Source organism: Emys orbicularis, chromosome 25, assembly GCF_028017835.1.
Source record: "Emys orbicularis isolate rEmyOrb1 chromosome 25, rEmyOrb1.hap1, whole genome shotgun sequence".
Taxonomy (NCBI): Eukaryota; Metazoa; Chordata; order Testudines; family Emydidae; genus Emys; species Emys orbicularis.
Genome location: NC_088707.1, coordinates 14,682,270 through 14,701,660, shown reverse-complemented (window position 1 = coordinate 14,701,660; position 19,391 = coordinate 14,682,270). Strand labels below are relative to the sequence as shown.

Here is a 19,391-nt window from a genome sequence, read left to right as displayed (position 1 = left end):
CCCATCACACGGAAGCCGCCCATGGGCGGACACATAGCAGGCACTCGGGGCGCAGACACGGCCACAGCTCAACACCAGCCCTTCCCCAGAGGCAGCCGCACTGCCTGAGGAGCATCGCACAGCCCAGGCTTTTCTCCACAATGACACGGGCTGTTTCCTGTCACCACCTCCCTCCCGCCAGCCCAGCCTGGCCTGGCAGCAGCATCCGCAGCCTGTCTGGGAGCAGCTGGGCGGTTGGCTGTGGCTCGTGGGGGATCCCCCTCCCTCCCGATTCCCAGTGCCCCCAAGGCCAGCCAGGCAGCGAGGGGCAGGAAGCAACCACCCTGCTGCACCCCTGGCTACCACCACGGGTGGTGTCAGTGGGTTGTGGCACAAGAAGCAGAGCGAGAAAATGCTGGGCCCCTCCCTGTGGTTTCCTGCCGAGAGACACGTGCGCTCCTGGTGTCTTGGGGGGTGGGGGAGCTCCCAGGGCAGGGGCCTCAGCCTGCGTTGGGGTGGGGGCAGGGGGTAGCATGCAGGAGCACCCTAGGGTGCCAGGAGCTGGTCGTGGGCGGGAGTCGTGGGGAGTGGAGGGGACTGTGTCCAGAGTCTATCTCATGCTGATGGAGAGGCCAGCGACAGGAGCAGCCCCAGTGCAGACTCCTCACGGGGGAGTCCCCAGATCCCCCCACTCTGGGGATGCTTATGGGACTGATGGGTTCCCACCCTCAGCCCCCCATGCTGCCCTTTGGAGACACTGGAGTCTGAGGGTCCTATTGGGCTCCAGCCGCCATCACGCCACCGCGCTACGCGAAGGGGCCTCCCTGGCCCTGACCCATGCCCCCCCACTGGGCAGGCTCAACAAGCCCCACACGATTCGGCACCTGCTCCTGTCCCCCCCCCACACACACACACACACACGCAGACTCTCCCCTGGGTTGTTTACAAACTGGGCCCAGTAACATGCCCATTAGCTCCTCCACCCTCCTGATTCTGCCTGTGCCACTGGGACTGGTCAGTATCCAGCCGTATGGCCCCTGTGCATAGGGACTGCACAGCCAAACTCGGGCAGCCCCGCTCCAGGGGCCTCCTTCCCCAGAGGTGCCTGTACTGCATGATGTAGCCGGCTCTGCACCCACCCTCCACCTGCTGCTGCCATGGCCAAGCCGGACACCAGGCAGCACAGCCGCTGCCTGCATTATTGATGGCCCAAGGTTCAGCTTTTCCTCAAGGGACGGGAGTGGATTGTTCAGCGGATGCAACCGCCTGGGCTCCAGGCCCCTCGCAGAGCAGGAGGGATGAAGACGAGCCTCTGGCCACCAATCGGGGGAGGGGGGGCTCTCCGCTCCCCCCCCGAGGGGCCAACCCTCCTAATACGGTGCCAAGGAGGCACCTGGCAGGGACCATGCTGCTGCCATGGTGCCAGGTGGAGTATTAGAGGGGGGAAAAGGACTCGCCCCCACTCCCAACCAGGGCTGGGCTGAGGCACTTGTTACCCACATGGGGGCTGCCCAGCGAGGGGGGAAAGCACCTAGCTAACTATCAGAGCTGAAGTGTTCAGCTGACGGAGGCTGGTAACTGGGTTCCATAAACCCTCCCAGCCGGCCCAGTGCCCGCGGCACTACGCCGCCTTCCACCCGCTATCTCAGAGCCCAGATCCACCTTCTCGGGACGCTGCGGCCAGTCGCGCCAGGCTGTTGGCATGCAGCCAGCTCTGCCCTGGGCACTGATGAAAGACCCCCACTTATTTCAGGGGTGACCGGATTGGAGTCCTGGCTCCAGAGGCAGAAACCCAAGTGCTGCGTATCAGCCCCACAGGTGCTGTGCCACAGGAACCGGGGGCATAAGGCCGAGGGCAGTAAAGGGTTATGGCCTCGAAATGCAGATGCCCCTGGCCTGGGTCTGCTTGGCCCCGGGCGGGGATTATGGTTCGAGCTGCCGAGAGGGGACGGAAGCAGAGCTGGACCCGTGGCATCTGGAGCAGACTCAGCTGAGCACTAGGCATGTCCTGTGTGGCTGGCTGCCTTCATCCCCTTCCCCCGGGGCTGGGGCAGTGGGAGCTGAGGGCTGGGCCTGCCTGACAAACTGACGGCTTCAGTACATTGACCCCCAGCCAAACGACCCAGCCCCACTCTGGAGACTCTGCGCCCAGCACAGCAGGGACCAGCAAGGAGACAGGCCTAACTGGCTAATCACTGGGGGTTATTCATCCACCTAGGCTAATCACTGCTGGCTTCTGCCATCTGTGCCGTATTAACCCTCCCTGACCTGATGCCCCACCCAGGGCACGACGGCTTATTTCTGGAGCCAGAAGTTAACGGTGCCTCTGGGGGGAACGGTTGTCGAAGCACTTCCAGGTATACAATGCCTTTCCCTGCAAACTGAGCACATCCCCTAGCACTGAAATGCAGCCACTGCTGAGGGCCGAGCACGGCAGCTGTTTAACATCCCAGCGTGGGGCAGGATGGCTTCGCGGGAGCACTGGGAGGATGTGCCGTGGTACAGCTCGGAACAGCACCCATTGCTCAGAGCCGAGTGACTGCGAATTCCACCACGGATCAGTCGGGGGCTGGGGCAGGTGCAGGTAGAAGTGATGGGGGATGAAGTTAAAAGGGACAGTTTAGGCTGAGCCCCGAGTGCATGGCTCTGTATAGACCCAGAGGTCTCCTGGGCTGGACCCTGCATCAGGAGCCAGGGTCACCGCTGCCAAGGGGGAGTGGCAGGTGCGTCCAGGGAACATCACCCAGGATATCCGGGGATTGGAGCCTCACGCTGGGAGGCAGAGGGAGCTGGGGCCTGGGGGAGAGATCCTGCAGGGGAAGCCCCAGGAATCGCCCCGCGGGGGAAGAGAGCTGAGGGTTATGTCTGGTGGAGCCGCCATTGCTCGGGACATTTAAAACTAGCACATTACAAGAGGGAACACGCCTGCTTTGCGGGGGGGAGAGGGGGTGGCCCCATGTGCCAATAGGCTTCTCCAGGTCGAGCTTTTAGAATAGCATCACTCCACCCCAGCATGTGGGGCAGACCCACAAAACTCAGGGGCTGGTCCTGAGGTGACCCTGCTGATCAGTGCAGGGGTTGACACGTGCCATGGGAGGGGGCTCTGCCCTGGGAAGTGAGGGGCAGGGCAGCCCTGCAGAGTCCATCTCCCTAGGTTCAGGGGAAGGAGCGGTTCACCTGGAGCCAGTCAGAGCACAAGCAGGAAAGACGCGTCTCACAGTGAGCGAGAGATGCACGAACCGCACCCAGATCTGGTGCAGAAATAAGCACCACCCAGCTTGTGGCTGAAAGGCAGGAGCGGCGTGTTGCCCCTCACCATCAGCAGCTCTCACATCCCTGCCCATGATCAGCCCTCACACCCACCCGGGTGGAGGGAGCTTGTCCCCATGGCACAGAGGGGAGACCCAGGCCCAGAGAGGGGCAGTGACCGGCCCACGGTCACACAGGGGACTGGCAGAGAGGAACAGAACCCAGGATTCCTGGCCCCCAGGGTCAGTGGAGTACAGCTGGAGCAATGGCTCCCACTGCTCCCTGAAGTAGGCTGAAGGCACCAGGTTTGTCCCTGCTCCAGTTGTCTCTCGAACCCCTCCAGGATCAGGCAGGAACCCGGCCTGTTCACCCTGTGACGTTGTGCAGTCTACATGGTTTTATAAAAACATGATCATAAGTGAATATAATGTAACTGGGATAGTTTTATAAAAAATTTGATAATAAGTGACTATAATGCAAATGGGATATGCTTTGTGCAAAAGGTCTCTTGTAAGGTATCATTACAAAGCTCATAAGCTACTGAGTGTGATCATCCTATTTGTAGAAATGTACCACTCTTGTATCTAAAACTAGAAATATAAAATGTAACTCTGAGGGCCTATTGTAATTATGTAAAGTGTGGGCCATTAATGATGGTTTGGAATCTTGATGACTCCCATTGTCTGCAGATGGCTGTTTACCTGTGAGTCTCCCTGTATATGTGTGTGCTGGCAAGTGAGTAATGAAGTCTTGCAGTGACATGTGATCATGTCACCTGAACTGGAATCCATCTTTAACCTGGTGCTTTTCCAGTGAGGGGACAAAGGGTTCCCGCCTTATGCAAAAGATATATAAAGGGGTGGAAGAGAACTGAGAGAGAGAGAGGAGCCATCATGGAGAATCCCCTAGCTAACACCTAAGCTGGAACAAAAGCTGTACCAGGGGAAAGAATTGTGCCCAGGCCTGGAAGGTGTCCAGTCTGAGAAAAACTTACTGAAGCATCTCTGAGGGTGAGATTATCTGTATTTAGTTTGATTAGGCATAGATTTGCGCATTTTATTTTATTTTGCTTGTGACTTACTTTGTTCTGTCTGTTACTACTTTGAACCACTTAAATCCTACTGTCTGTATTTAATAAAATCACTTTTTATTTAGTAATTTACTCAGAGTATGTATTAATACCTGGGGGAGCAAACAACTGTGCATATCTCTCTATCAGTGTTATAGAGGGCGAACAATTTATGAGTTTACTCTGCATAAGCTTTATGCAGGGTAAAACGGATTTATCTGGGTTTAGACCCCATTGGGAGTTGGGCATCTGAGTGCTAAAGACAAGCACACTCCTGTGAGCTGGTTTTCAGGTAAACTTGCAGCTTTGGGACAAGTGATTCAGACCCTGAGTCTTTGTTAGAGCAGACTGGAGTGTCTGGCTCAGCAAGACAGGGTGCTGGAATCCTGAGCTGGCAGGGAAAACAGAAGCAGGGGTAGTCTTGGCACATCGGGTGGCAGCTCCCAAGGGGGTTTCTGTGATCCAACCCGTCACAGTGGCGTAGTCGGCAGGATCTGTGCACAGCTGATTGCTTTGAGATACTGGTAGTGATTTTAAGTAAGTTTTAAGTGTGGTGGCTGGAGAACAGACAAAGTGGTTACTGGTTTGTTATTTTCTGTTTGCTTATTTCGGGAAAGGGAATTAGGGACAGAAAAGGAAGCAAAATAAGTAAGAATGAAGATCAAAAGAAGCTAAAACTACAAGTTTACCTGAAAACCAGCTCACAGGAGTGTGCTTGTCTTTAGCACTCAGATGCCCAACTCCCAATGGGGTCTAAACCCAGATAAATCCGTTTTACCCTGCATAAAGCTTATGCAGAGTAAACTCATAAATTGTTCGCCCTCTATAACACTGATAGAGAGATATGCACAGTTGTTTGCTCCCCCAGGTATTAATACATACTCTGAGTAAATTACTAAATAAAAAGTGATTTTATTAAATACAGACAGTAGGATTTAAGTGGTTCAAAGTAGTAACAGACAGAACAAAGTAAGTCACAAGCAAAATAAAATAAAATGCGCAAATCTATGCCTAATCAAACTAAATACAGATAATCTCACCCTCAGAGATGCTTCAGTAAGTTTTTCTCAGACTGGACACCTTCCAGGCCTGGGCACAATTCTTTCCCCTGGTACAGCTTTTGTTCCAGCTTAGGTGTTAGCTAGGGGATTCTCCATGATGGCTCCTCTCTCTCTCTCAGTTCTCTTCCACCCCTTTATATATCTTTTGCATAAGGCGGGAACCCTTTGTCCCCTCACTGGAAAAGCACCAGGTTAAAGATGGATTCCAGTTCAGGTGACATGATCACATGTCACTGCAAGACTTCATTACTCACTTGCCAGCACACACATATACAGGGAGACTCACAGGTAAACAGCCATCTGCAGACAATGGGAGTCATCAAGATTCCAAACCATCATTAATGGCCCACACTTTACATAATTACAATAGGCCCTCAGAGTTACATTTTATATTTCTAGTTTTAGATACAAGAGTGGTACATTTCTACAAATAGGATGATCACACTCAGTAGCTTATGAGCTTTGTAATGATACCTTACAAGAGACCTTTTGCACAAAGCATATCCCATTTGCATTATAGTCACTTATTATCAAATTTTTTATAAAACTATCCCAGTTACATTATATTCACTTATGATCATGTTTTTATAAAACCATGTAGACTGCACAACGTCACACCCTCCTCCTGAACTTACTGCCAGAGACTTGGACACTGACCATGGCGGAGGCAGTATACCTAAAATTCGTTTTTGGGCTCCCCTACTGGGCAGACACTCCTGTGTCCCCCAAAAGGGAAAGAGACCCTGACCCAGCTGTAGGCTCACAGCTACCAGCTATGAGGGACCTTTCGCTGGCCAGCAAAATCCCCCCCCTTTCACTCAGGTTGGGTTTGCTTCCAGCTAGAGTCCTTGGGGTTTGTTCCCACCGCAGCAGTCACCAGGACCCCAACTTCCAGCTCCAGGATACATGTCTCTGTGCACCTCTTTCACTTCATTACAGCCAGGTCATACTTCTGGGTCTTACTTGCTTTGTCTCTTAAGTCCAGGCTGGTGGGCAGCCTTTTCTTTTTCCAGGTCAGCCTTTTTCCAGGCAAATTGTACATCAATTTCCATTTGTTTTCCCTTGAGACCATCACTTGATGAGCTGGGATACCACAGAGAACACCCTCCTGCCAGAACAGGCACCCCTCCCCTCCTGTCTTGCTAGGTTAGACACTCCAGTCAGCTTCAGCACAGACAGAGGTTGGGCCACACCCATCTGCAGTTCACTGAAACTGAGATGTACTCAGCTCAGGGGCTTCTTAGTTAACAGAGACATTCCCAGCGCCCATTGTTCAGTCTTTCTGGGCAATTTGCAACTTGTGTAGTTTTAGCTTCTTTTGATCTTCATTCTTACTTATTTTGCTTCCTTTTCTGTCCCTAATTCCCTTTCCCGAAATAAGCAAACAGAAAATAACAAACCAGTAACCACTTTGTCTGTTCTCCAGCCACCACACTTAAAACTTACTTAAAATCACTACCAGTATCTCAAAGCAATCAGCTGTGCACATATCCTGCCGACTACGCCACTGTGACGGGTTGGATCACAGAAACCCCCTTGGGAGCTGCCACCCGATGTGCCAAGACTACCCCTGCTTCTGTTTTCCCTGCCAGCTCAGGATTCCAGCACCCTGTCTTGCTGAGCCAGACACTCCAGTCTGCTCTAACAAAGACTCAGGGTCTGAATCACTTGTCCCAAAGCTGCAAGTTTACCTGAAAACCAGCTCACAGGAGTGTGCTTGTCTTTAGCACTCAGATGCCCAACTCCCAATGGGGTCTAAACCCAGATAAATCCGTTTTACCCTGCATAAAGCTTATGCAGAGTAAACTCATAAATTGTTCGCCCTCTATAACACTGATAGAGAGATATGCACAGTTGTTTGCTCCCCCAGGTATTAATACATACTCTGAGTAAATTACTAAATAAAAAGTGATTTTATTAAATACAGACAGTAGGATTTAAGTGGTTCAAAGTAGTAACAGACAGAACAAAGTAAGTCACAAGCAAAATAAAATAAAATGCGCAAATCTATGCCTAATCAAACTAAATACAGATAATCTCACCCTCAGAGATGCTTCAGTAAGTTTTTCTCAGACTGGACACCTTCCAGGCCTGGGCACAATTCTTTCCCCTGGTACAGCTTTTGTTCCAGCTTAGGTGTTAGCTAGGGGATTCTCCATGATGGCTCCTCTCTCTCTCTCAGTTCTCTTCCACCCCTTTATATATCTTTTGCATAAGGCGGGAACCCTTTGTCCCCTCACTGGAAAAGCACCAGGTTAAAGATGGATTCCAGTTCAGGTGACATGATCACATGTCACTGCAAGACTTCATTACTCACTTGCCAGCACACACATATACAGGGAGACTCACAGGTAAACAGCCATCTGCAGACAATGGGAGTCATCAAGATTCCAAACCATCATTAATGGCCCACACTTTACATAATTACAATAGGCCCTCAGAGTTACATTTTATATTTCTAGTTTTAGATACAAGAGTGGTACATTTCTACAAATAGGATGATCACACTCAGTAGCTTATGAGCTTTGTAATGATACCTTACAAGAGACCTTTTGCACAAAGCATATCCCATTTGCATTATAGTCACTTATTATCAAATTTTTTATAAAACTATCCCAGTTACATTATATTCACTTATGATCATGTTTTTATAAAACCATGTAGACTGCACAACGTCACACACCCCACCCTGCTGGGCCCCTGCTCTCGGGGATCTTGCCCCAAGCCCACCCAACAGATGCACTTGCAATGGCCCCACGGAGACAGGCCACTGGGGAGCGACTGCTGCACTGCCCAGCATGGCGGCTGCCATGGTGGAGACACAGACCCCTGGGGCCCACCTGGGCCTTTACCAGAGACTCAGAACACACGGCAGGTACAAGAGTCAGATCTTCCCTCCCCTGCAAGCTGCGGTGGCACCACGGCCTAGTGGGTAGGGCCCTGGATTGGGCATCAGGAGACCTGGGTTCTATTCCAGACTCGGACACTGAGCTGCTGGGTGACCTTGGGCAAGTCCCTGCCCTCGCTGGGCCTGCGTCAGCAGTGCCCAGCACAACGGGCCCGGATCTCACTGGGGCCTCTAGTGCTACTGTAATAGAAACAGCCCCCTGCAGCCCTGCCAGGGGCGGGGCGGGATACCCCGACCTGCCCAGGAGAATGGGGGAGGCAGAAACAGACTCCAATTCCCTACCCAAACTTGGAATTTGTTCAGCACATTTTCCCCCAAGAAAGAATAAAGTGCATCCACCCTCCCACCCCACAGGGCCGGCTCCAGGCACCAGCTTAACAAGCAGGTGCTTGGGGCGGCCAAGGGAGAGGGGCCGCACCTGCGGCAATTTGGGGGCGGCAGGTCCCTCACTCCCTCTAGGAGCGAAGGACCTGCCGCCGCCGATCGCGGCTTTTTTTTTGGCTTGGGGCGGCAGAAATGCTGGAGCCGGCGCTGCCACCCCAACTGTCCGAGCCACTCCCGAGGCCCACATGCTCTCCCGGCGCTCAGCTGGGTCGGGGGCCCGCAGCACCCCACAGGGCTGGGCCGCAAGGAAAGCCAGGCCTTAGCTGAGCAGTCTCTGTGCCCCAAACCCACTGACCCCGTCTGAGGAGCAGGGCCAGTCGCCTGGCAGCAGTGCTGTCAGCTCAGGGTTGATACCAGCCTCACCCAGCAGCAGAGCCCTGCCTGCCTCCCGCCCGGGGTCTCTGCTGGTGCTTAACCTGGCCTCAGGACCAGATCCTCACTGCAGCGCCAGGTGGCTCCAACTCAGTGAGTTGTTCAGATCAGTTCGTTCCAGAGCTGCCCCCACTTCGTGGTAACGTCATGCAGGGCCGGGCAGCCCCTGTCCCAGGCCGGGCTGACCAGCGTAGGCTTCCAAAAGCCAAGGCCACTGACTCTGCTCCTTGGATCAGGTCTCCATCCCCTACAAGGTGAGACTCCGGGGGCTGGAAGCGAGCAGGTCTCCAGGCTTGGAGCATTCCCCCCTCCCACACGCAGCATCAGCTATGGGGTCTCCTGGGATCCTGATGCCAGAACAGAACCCGTCACTCACGCTCCATCTGCTGACAAGCAAGGAGTTGCTACGGCACTTGAGGCTGCTTAGCATATTGCCGTGACAGAGCAGCCGCCTGCTGCTCCCAGCTCTATTTTAAGAGCAAGTAGCAGCTTCACTCTGCACATGGAGTAAATTTGGTTGCTCAGCCACCCTCGAGTCCCAGCCTCTCAAACACCCTCCCCCTCACCCGCCACATCCCCAGCGGCTCCAGGTCCTCGCTCTCGGTCGCTGCGTCACAGGCCATGGAGAGCCCGCCCAGGCAGCCGGCAGAGAGCGCATGCGGCCCACGGGTCAGGGCGTGGCAGCGCCCGGCTCTACGGGACGGGGAGTCGTGCAGACGAGGCAGGGACAGCGACAGCTCCAGGCAGATTCACGGCCAGTCCGGGTGCTGGGGAGTATGGCCAGGGAAGGGCTGCCAAGCAGCAGGAGCTCTTTCCACCCCAATCCACTCCAGTGCAGGATTGTAAAAAGGGGCAGGTCGTTTGAACCTGGCTTGGTCGGAGGGGGAGTCTGCAGAGCTCAGCCCAGCATGGGTCAAACTGCTCAGCTGCAGAGGAGCCTTATAAAAGAATGGCAGGAAAGGGCCACTGCCTGGGCCGGAGAAGAGAATCATTGCGCGTGATGCCAGAAGGGATCGTTACGCTCATTGAGTCTGACCTCCTGCATAACACAGGCCAGAGAGCCTCACCCTGGGATTCCTGCACCCAGCCCAGAACGTCGGGTTGAGCCAGAGCGGGTCTGTGAGAAAGACACACCCAATGATGTAACGGCTCCAGGCCACAGAATCCTCCGTCTGTTGTTCTAATGGTTATTTACTGCCAATATTAACAAATTTTGCCTCATTTCTAATCTGATTTTCTCTAGTTTCAGCTCCCCGTCACTGGATCTCGTTATGCTTTTGTCTGCTAGATTAAAGAGCCCTCTGCTATCAGAATTCTTCTCCACACCTAGGGACTTGTAGACCATGATTATGTCACCTCTTAACCGTAACTAAATACACTGACCTTCTTCGGTTTCTCTCCCTAAAGCCAGGCTGTAGGTCTCTTCTCAGCAATTTGTCAACATCCCTTTTGAAGGGCGGATACCAGCCCTGGACACAGCAGCCAGCAAGTCTCGCCAATGCCATACACCACGGCATCTCCACGGATTGCATTCACTCCCTTGGGCCTGGTCTGCACCTGGAAGGGCTTGCTGTGTTCCTAGTGGACACACAGCTCATGCTGATCCTTGAAAGAATAAGCCACCTGGGAGAAGGACTTTTTGCCCTGTCTTGTGAGTGTGATCTACATTCTTTGTTCCTAGGGGTCTGACCTTCCACCTACCTGTGCACGTGAGGCCATCCTACCCAGTTAGCCTGATCACTCTGTATAAGTGACCTGTCCCCATCATTGTTACCACTCCCTCAGCGTGTCTCAGCTGCAGACTTTACCAGCAATGGTTATAGTTTGTTCCAGATCATCAGTACAGATAGTGAATAGCAATGGGCCAAGCACAGATCCCTGTGGGCGCCCACTGGAAACACCCCTGCTGGATGACGAGTCCCCATTAACAACTCCTTTTTGAGATCGATCAGTTGGCCAGCTTTTAATCCGTTCAACATGTGCTGCACCGATTTTGAACAGTGCTCGTTTTTTAGTTAGCCTGCGGCCAGAGTCTTCAAGAGAGCTCCTCCGGGCCGGATTTCCCAAAGTGCTCAGCTCCCATTTTACGCACAGAGCACAGTGGCCTCGGAGCGCTGTGGAGAATCTGGTCCCAGCTGTGGGTGCTGAGCACTTGGAAACCTGGCCCTGGACTCTTGAGAACTTGAGCCCAGCTGGTCCACTGGCTGGACCAGTGTGGTGGGCGTAGGAGGCCAGGCGAGATGGACCAATGATACGATCCAGCGGGGGCCAGGGCTGCTCCAGCATGGCAGGCAGTGGGAGAGCAGACGCGATACAAGAGTGGTCTTGCTCCAGTGCAGCAGGAGACTGGCCTAGATGGATGTGCTCTGATCCACTGAAGCAAACCCGCTGTTCACGGACACTGCCCAGGCCTGGTGCAGACGGACACTGCCCAGGCCAGTGAGCTCACAGAGCTGGTTGTTGCTTTCCCTGTTAATGGGTTTGGAATTCCCTGGGGCCTTAGACAAGCCCGAGTCTCTTCCCTACCTCATGACCCACCCGAATTCTGCTGGTCGCTTTTAGATCGGAGAAGGAGAAAGAAAAAAAATCTGCCTGGGTGAAGAAAGGGAGTTTGTCCAACCTGCATCTGGGGTTTCACCCTTCCTGCCCCGGAACTGCAGATCTCACAGTTATTATCCCCAGCTGGCGACACCCCCACCCGCTCCCATCTTCTGAGCCCCCCCAGCCTGTGCACAAGCCCCACAGCCGAATTCTGAATGGAGCTGTTGTGAGGGAGGGGTCATGTGGCCTCACCAGCCCAGCTGAAAATTCATTCAGCAATTTTGGATGGGCCTGCCTGCAGCCCCTGCTCACAATCACCTCCCTCCAGCTTTGGCCTCAATTCCCAGCTCCATCTTCTATTCCTGACCCTCTCCCCACCTCTCTCGGGGCCACTGGAAAAGCACCTGGGCTTGCAGGCTCGTGGGCACTGGGGAATTCTAGCAAACTGCCACTGGAAAAGCTGCACCAGTGGGAACCCCTCCCAAATCGGGACCGAGGTCACGTCCATGCGGAGAAGCTGATGCGTAACGCTGCAGCAGAGTAACTCTGTGTGACGCTCTTCTCCAAAAGAAAAGAGATTTTATTCCAGTTAGACCGACTTTATTCCGTTCACACGGGGGAGTTCTAGGAACAACTATTCTGCTAGAGCGATTCCAGTAGAACTCCCCATGTAGAAAAGGCTTTAATAATCAAGGATAAAAAGCACTGACTAGAGCCAGGAATCTTGACCTACAATCCCCCTTCAATTCCAGCCCTGGGCTCTCCCCGTCCCACAGCTCTGCCAGTGCCCCTCAATTCCAACCCACAGCCCCCTGCTATCCCCATCCCCAGCTCTGCCAAAGTACCTCCTTCCTGACTTACAGTCTCATCCTCTGCTACCCCGGTCCTCAGCCTGCCCCTCAGCCCTCTCCTGCAGGACCCCTGTAATTGCCAGGCCTGGCTTCTCCTGAGCACAGGTTTCCATTCACGCTGCATTGTGTGACTGTGACCTCATCCCTTGCTGTGGTTCTGTGACGTGTCTGTTCTGTGGGGATAGGTGGTTGCTCATCCCCTGCCCTGGAGGGCCAGAGCTTTGCTTTTTGGCTGGTCCCTACCGTTTGACCTGTCCAGCTTGGGTAGCCCTCTGAGAAATGAGAACTCCTGCTGCACCGCTCACAAGGTGACTGCCAAGGGGCAGCCCCCAGGAAGGGACTTAACACCACAGAGGATGCACAGAGAGCTGCCCAGGATAGACAGGGATGGCAGAGCTTTGTCCTAAGTGATGTCCGATGGCATGAGAAGGATTCAGAAACTCGCCCGCTGGTAACCTCAGTCCGGTTGCAGTCCAGGTCTCTGGGGGTGGAAGGCTAATGCATTAGGCTGAAACAGCCACAGGCTTGACCCACACTGCAAAATCTCTCTCTGTCCAACCAAAGACCTGTCGGGTTCTAGTCCATGGGAACTTGCAGGGGGCTGCAGGGCCATCCCAGCTGCATCCAAAGCACAGCCCAGACAAGCCCCAACATTTTTGCCTTGCTGATGCAGCTACAGCTGTCAGGAGCTGCCGGAGAGCCATGGGATGGTATGCACATGAATTGCATCCACAGTGCAACGTAGGGGGACCAGACAGCAAATGTGAAAAATCGGGACGGGGGTGGGGGGAGGGTAATAGGAGCCTATATAAGAAAAAGACCCAAAAATCAGGACTGTCCCTATAAAATCGGGACATCTGGTCACCCTAATGCAACGCACATACCAGCAACCACTCTCGTGAATAAACTTTGATCTAACCAGCATGCAGACCCCTGCAATGCTGAGGGTTATGTTTTACCCCCCCAACTCGCCGTTACAGAGACGCGTTTAGAGAGGGCTGTGAAAGTTCACAAGCAGATTTAGAAGGATTGGGACCTAGATAAATGCCAGGCCCCAATTCCTGCACGCCTAGCAAAAACCACCCCCATGCTCAGAGCTGAGTGCTAGTCACTGGCATGGGGGAGTCCACGGGAAGGAGGAAGAGAGATTGGGACATCAGCAATGTTTCACAAGAGACAGAGTTCCCATGTTCCTTGCAGAGCTAGGCTTAGGGTCCTGGCGGGGCGGATGGGACTAAGACATGCTGTTCTAATAATGCTACTTTGCTCTTCTCGTCACCTGTCAGCCCAGGATCTTAAACCGCTTCACATGCATTCAGTCAGCCCCACAATGTCCCCACCTTCCATATGGGGAAACAGAGGCAGACTTGCCCATGGCCGCCCAGCCAGGGAGTAACAGAACCCAGAAATCCTGACTCCTGCTGTAACCAGCAGACCATGCTCAGCCTTCAGCGCCAGGAGTGACACATCCTGGGAGCACACTGTAGATGTAAATCATCTTATCCTCATAAAGCCCCTGCCTCACCCCCAAGCGGTATATAACCTAGAAACACAGAAATTCAACCTCCGCTGCAATGGAAGGCAAATTTTGAACAAAGAACCCAGGCCAAACCCCTCCCTCCCCACACACACAACTGCATAGAACCCATGTATCTATAGCAGATACAGGGTCGGTGGACACTGCTGATGTTAGAACCTGTGTTCCAGGCAAGGCAGGGGTTCAGGCCTGGTGCTGATCACTAAGCCACCCCCTTCTGCAATTGGGGTAAGAGACAGCAAAGTCTTGAAAAGAACGTATCAGCCTTGCCCTGAGCTTTCCCAGCCAGCAGCAGAGTGAAACCAACATGATCCTTGTCAGTTTAAGGGCTGCTCAGTGCTGAACAGCAATAGTGAAAACTGACCAGAGTCTTGTCAATTGCACTGGGCTCAATCCTAAGAACATCCCATGGGGCACTGCCTGGGTGGCACCAGGGTCTCGTGTGTAATCTTTGCTGTGTGTCTGTAACAGCCGAGAACTTTGTATTTTTACAGCAAAAGCTGCAGGAACTGAGAGCCGAGCCCCCTTCTCTTGCCAGGGGCAGCAAGGAAGTGGCTCTTTCCAGGCTTACAGAGAGCAGTAAACTCGAGCTGCCCACATTTTACTGGTCCCACTGAACTGCGTGGCTAACCCCTCCCCCAGCCGCTGGGAGGTGCACAGACATGGCTTCTTTAAAAGGCAGATCAAAACAAGACCCCACCAGGGGCCTTCCTAGGCTGTAGTTCAAGCAGGAGTTCTAGGCTCCAAGATTCCCTGGCTGAACCGCGCCGGGGGTCAGACGAGAGGATTATAATGGTCCCATCTGGCCCTAAAATCCATGACACTGTGAAGAGGCTATTAAGGGAAATACAGAGCAAAGAGGAAAGCTCCCATTGTACGTAGGCTCTGGTTAACTGACAGGAAACGAAGGGTCATGCTGAACAGCTGCTCCGCAGAGTAAGGGAAGCGACCAGGAGCTCAGGACTGGACTATCCAATTCACTGTGTATTTGGAGGGCACCGAGATTGATACAAAGTCATTTGGGCTAGTGGGGCAAGTCTTCGTTCAGAGCTCAAAGCATTGTACAAAAATTGCTGAATGAAGTCGCACAGCCCTGCTGGGAGGAAGCTTATCCCCATGCTACATGCTACAGATAGGGAAACTGAGGCTCAGGAAGGGAAAAGGACTTGCCCAGGGCCATGCAGCAAGCCAGTGGCAGAGGCAGGAATAGAGCCCAGTTTACCTCATTCCCAGCCCTGTGATCTCACCACAAGACCCTGCATCCTTTAAAAAAAAAAAAAAAACACGATGGAGGAGATTGTGAGAAATGCCAAGTGGACGTGAACGTACTGAAGGACTTGGCGGAATGACAGGAGGTGAAAGGACCAGTTTAGGGGAATGTTTAAAGGACCTGTCACCAGAGTGTCTGCAATAGGTGCTGTGCAGGGATTACATAGTATAAGCGCCACCGCTCTAACATGTTTATAACATGGCTTAGTTCCAGCAACTGTACAGGCAAGACCAAGAGTCTGAGGAGCTTGGAAAAAAGGCGACTAAGGGGGGACATGACAGAGGGCTATAAAATCATGAGTGATATAGGAAAGTAAATAAGGAAGTGTTATTTACTCCTCCTCATAATACAAGAGCAAGGGGCCACCAAATGAAATTAATACGTAGCAGGTTTAAAACAAACACAAGAAAGTATTTTTTCATGCAATGCACTGTCAACCCATGGAACTCCTTGCCAGAGGGTGTTGTGAAGGCCAATACTATAACGAGGTTCAAAAGGGAGCTAGATAGATTCATGGAGGATAGGTTCATCAGTGGCTATTAGCCAGGATGGGCAGGAATGGTGTCCCTAGCCTCTGTTTGCAAGAAGCTGGGATTGGGCGACAGGGGATGGATCACTTGATGATAACCTGTCTGCTCATTCCCTTTGGGGCACCTGGCATTGGCCACTGTCGATAGACAGGATATTGGGCTAGATGGACCTTTGGTCTAACCCTGTCTGGCTGTTCTTATGAAATCCCATTTCCAAAAGGGACTTAGGCACTCAGGAGCTTAGCCTCCCTTATGCACTTCTGAAAACGTTACCCCAAATCTTGTTATAACTTGATCAAGCGCAACATGCAGTGGCAAACTGATGGACGCTGATCTTGGGAGAGCCCCTGAGAGCTGAGTTAGGACTAGTCCCAGGAGTGAGGCAGTGACGGAAGCAGGAGCAGCAGGTAAAAACAAACAAATAGGCTCCCCGAATGGGATAAAAGGGGGAAAATGCAATTCACAATATTGTGTAATTACGGCCTCTTAACTTAAACCAGGAGTGGATCCCAATCTGCAGCTCTGTGCCCAGTATTCATCACCTCCCACTGAGCTGAGCAGAGGCTGAAAAAGGCCTAGAAGGAGAGCAAAGCTGGTGACAAGGATGGAAGTGTGTGTGGGGGGGAAGTTCTCTAAAACAAGGAATTTCAAAATCAAATATTGTTTAGCATGGAAACCAGTAGCATTAGAGAGGGTTTGACTGAGGTGTTGGAGATTTCAAAGAGCTCTAGTGACTGTGAAAGCCGGATTGTTCCCTTCGGTTTGTGCTTGTCCCATAACTAGATTGGGGGGGGGGGGGTGAAGCCACTCAATTGAACAACAAATTGAAGCAGCATATAAACAACTTGCAGAATTCCTTGCTGCAGGAGGGCAGAGAGTCAAATCCGAGACTAGATTTAAAACAAGGATGGACCCCAAATACCAAAGACGCATGGCCATGCAACTGAAGGACACAAACTGATGGCTGCAGAGGTCAGGAAGGAACGGTTCACCTCCTCTGGTGTGCAGCACTGCACAGGGGGCTGAGTGCATTACACCCACACACACTCACTGGACTATCAGGAATTGGCTGCTGCCAAAGGCAGGATCGCCGATTCGCTGGACCAATTATGCAACCTGGCAAACGACAGTTTCCAAAACATCTAAATTCTAGGCTGTGCCAGGAGCGGTCCAAGCACTAAATCTCTGGGTTAGAATTTAACCCCTTCTCCCCAGGTCTGTCTCCCAACAATCCCAAAGGTCAAGGCACTGAATCAAATTACAAATCAAAAGGTGAGGGAAATGACGTGTCAGAACCTCACTGCTCTTGCCCGGGGGTTCCCCTGGCCAACGCCCGTCCATTTTAAATTGACATTGTGAACCACCCAGTCTCTCTTTTTTGAAAGCAGAGAGAGATCTGCTTCCGTTTGCAAGGCTCAGGCCCAGCTAGCCAGGCAGCCGAGATAACGGTCATGTTGCAAGAACACAGTAGTGAAAAGTTACGGTGCAGACATAGCTCAGGGCGGGCACGTGGCTGGGTGGGCGTGCAGTGGGGTCCCCTCAGAGATGCCTTGATGTCAGCTGGGTTTTCTCTTACTCTCACACACCCGCCCACATTACAACTTCTCCAGGAGGCCAGATATTTCCTCCCCAAGGGCGAGAGGCCAAGAAGCATCACCCACCAGCTTCGGAGAGGGAGCGGAAGGTCTTGGTGACCTCTCTGGACACAGGACCATCACGCTTGGATAGAAATGGGGGCCAGGCCGGCCACTCCCGTGTGCTGGCCTCACCGCCCCAGTGACTTGGACACCATGGGGCCGCCGCCTTGAGCCCCTCCCTGCTCCAATGGGCAATTCCAGAAAGTTGTCTTACAGGCCAGCCAGAGGGGGAAAGTTACAGGGTCCCCCTGGGTACACTGCAGCCTCAGACAGCCTCTGGCAGTTAAACAATAGATGCTGTCACTGTACATTGCTCCCCGCAGAGACCCACTGGGGGCGGGCGGTCCTGGGGGCGCAGGGACTTACCAGCACATGGGTGAATCTTTCCTCCAGCTCCCCAGCGCTGGGCATGGGCTGCTTCGGGGGCGCGGGCTGCTTGGCTGGCACAGTTGTCGCCGGTGGCTGGGTCTTAGTCTCCTTGGCCGGAGCCTGGTCCACGCTGCCGGCCGCGTTGCCCATCCTGCTGCTCCTGCCCAGCCCAGAAAGCTGCTTCCAGGCTCCCAAATCCAGATTGGAAAAGAGGAAGGGGCCAGAAAGGAGGAAACTTTCCTCCCAAAGTGCGAGGGGCAGGCGAGAGCGGGGCCAGCTCAGAGCCCCCCGCCTGCACCCAAGGGGGGAGCCGTCCCAGGAACTCTCCGCACCCCCCGCAATCAGCACCGGGTGCGAGGCGCGGCTGCTGCCCTGCGGGGCTCCATCTCCACGCGGCTCGGAGGGGCGAGCCGGCGTCCCATCGGCCCGGGCAGCCCCTGGCTCGGCTCGGCGCGGCGCGTCCCTCGGCGATTGCAGCAGGCGCGGGCTGGGGCTGGGGGAGGAAGTCAGGGTACAGCTGCAGCGGCTGCGGTTCCGCGGTGCGCGCTGTGCAGGAAGCGAAGCTGCAGCCGGGGCTGGTGTTTTTATATCTCGGCTATTTGTAACTTCGGGTGCAGCCCCCCCGCCCCCAATGGCCCCTCTCCGCCGGGCAGGGCGGAGTCCGCACCGCACGGCCCAAGGGGACTAGGGAGAGCGGGGCGGCGGCGGAGCGCCCGGCTCTGCCCGGCCCCCGAAGGCAGGGGCCATGGCCGGGGAGAGGCAGGGCCCAGGCACCTGCTGGAAAGGAGGAGAGCAGCAGAGGACCGGCAGGGAGGGGGCTTCAGGGTCCCAAAGCCCACAGCTTCCAGCCAAGGATGAGTTCGCGGAACCGAGGAGCGAAGGCAAATTGGGATTCAGCGGCTCGCCTCGAGTCCCGGCTGCCTCCTGGAGCGGGGGGGAACTGGGTCAAACGGCTGCTTATTCGGCGAGGAGCGGGGCCTGGTTCTGCACTTTCAGCAGCTCCCGGGAGCACCCAACAGCCCCTTGTTCAGTGAGCGGAGACCAAACAATCTCATGCCACCCCCGAGCAGCCCCCCGTTGATGGGGCTGGAGTAGGGTGCTCCCCTGGGCTTAGGGCCCTCGGCCTGGGGCTCTGCTGTGGGCAGGAGGCGCTAATGCAAGGGGCTAATTCCAGGGGCGCCAGTTGATCACAAACAGCAAGAAGTAGCTGGGAATTGCAGCCTAGGTCCGAGAGCGAGGCCCCTGCTTCTGCTCCCGGCCTAGGGTGCCCTGGGACCGTCACTCATTTTCACCTTCGCTTCCCACTGGCAAACTTTCCTTCGCAGCCGGAATGTCTCCAGGAAAAGGGGGGAAGAAAATGACCAGTCAGTGAGGCAGGTCTCTGGCACGAGAGACATTTCCACGTTGGGTAGCCAGGCTCCAGGGGCACTGGCTCTCAGTGACCCCACAGACAGCATGTCAAATGTAGCCTCCAGAAAGTGAAGCACGCACAGTTAGTGTCCACCTGCTGACCCTGTGGCTTAAGTGATTTGCCTGGGATCACCTGCCTTAACCAAACCATTATCCTGTCTCTGCCTGCAGGCCCCGCCTTGTTCTCCACCCACCTTCAACTTCTCCAGCTGCAAAGAGCTGTG

The 19,391-nt window shown here is 54.0% G+C and overlaps 1 protein-coding gene across 1 annotated transcript in view; it reads right to left on the bottom strand.

Moving 5' to 3' along the window:
* FMNL1 (formin like 1) overlaps positions 1 to 17,907 on the bottom strand; it is a 63,751-nt gene extending 45,844 nt beyond the window's left edge. The window contains exon 1 of the mRNA XM_065422449.1: positions 17,755 to 17,907. Within this exon, the coding sequence (XP_065278521.1) occupies positions 17,755 to 17,907 (153 nt within the window). The remainder of the gene's footprint in view (positions 1 to 17,754) is intronic.
* Positions 17,908 to 19,391: the final 1,484 nt, after the last annotated feature.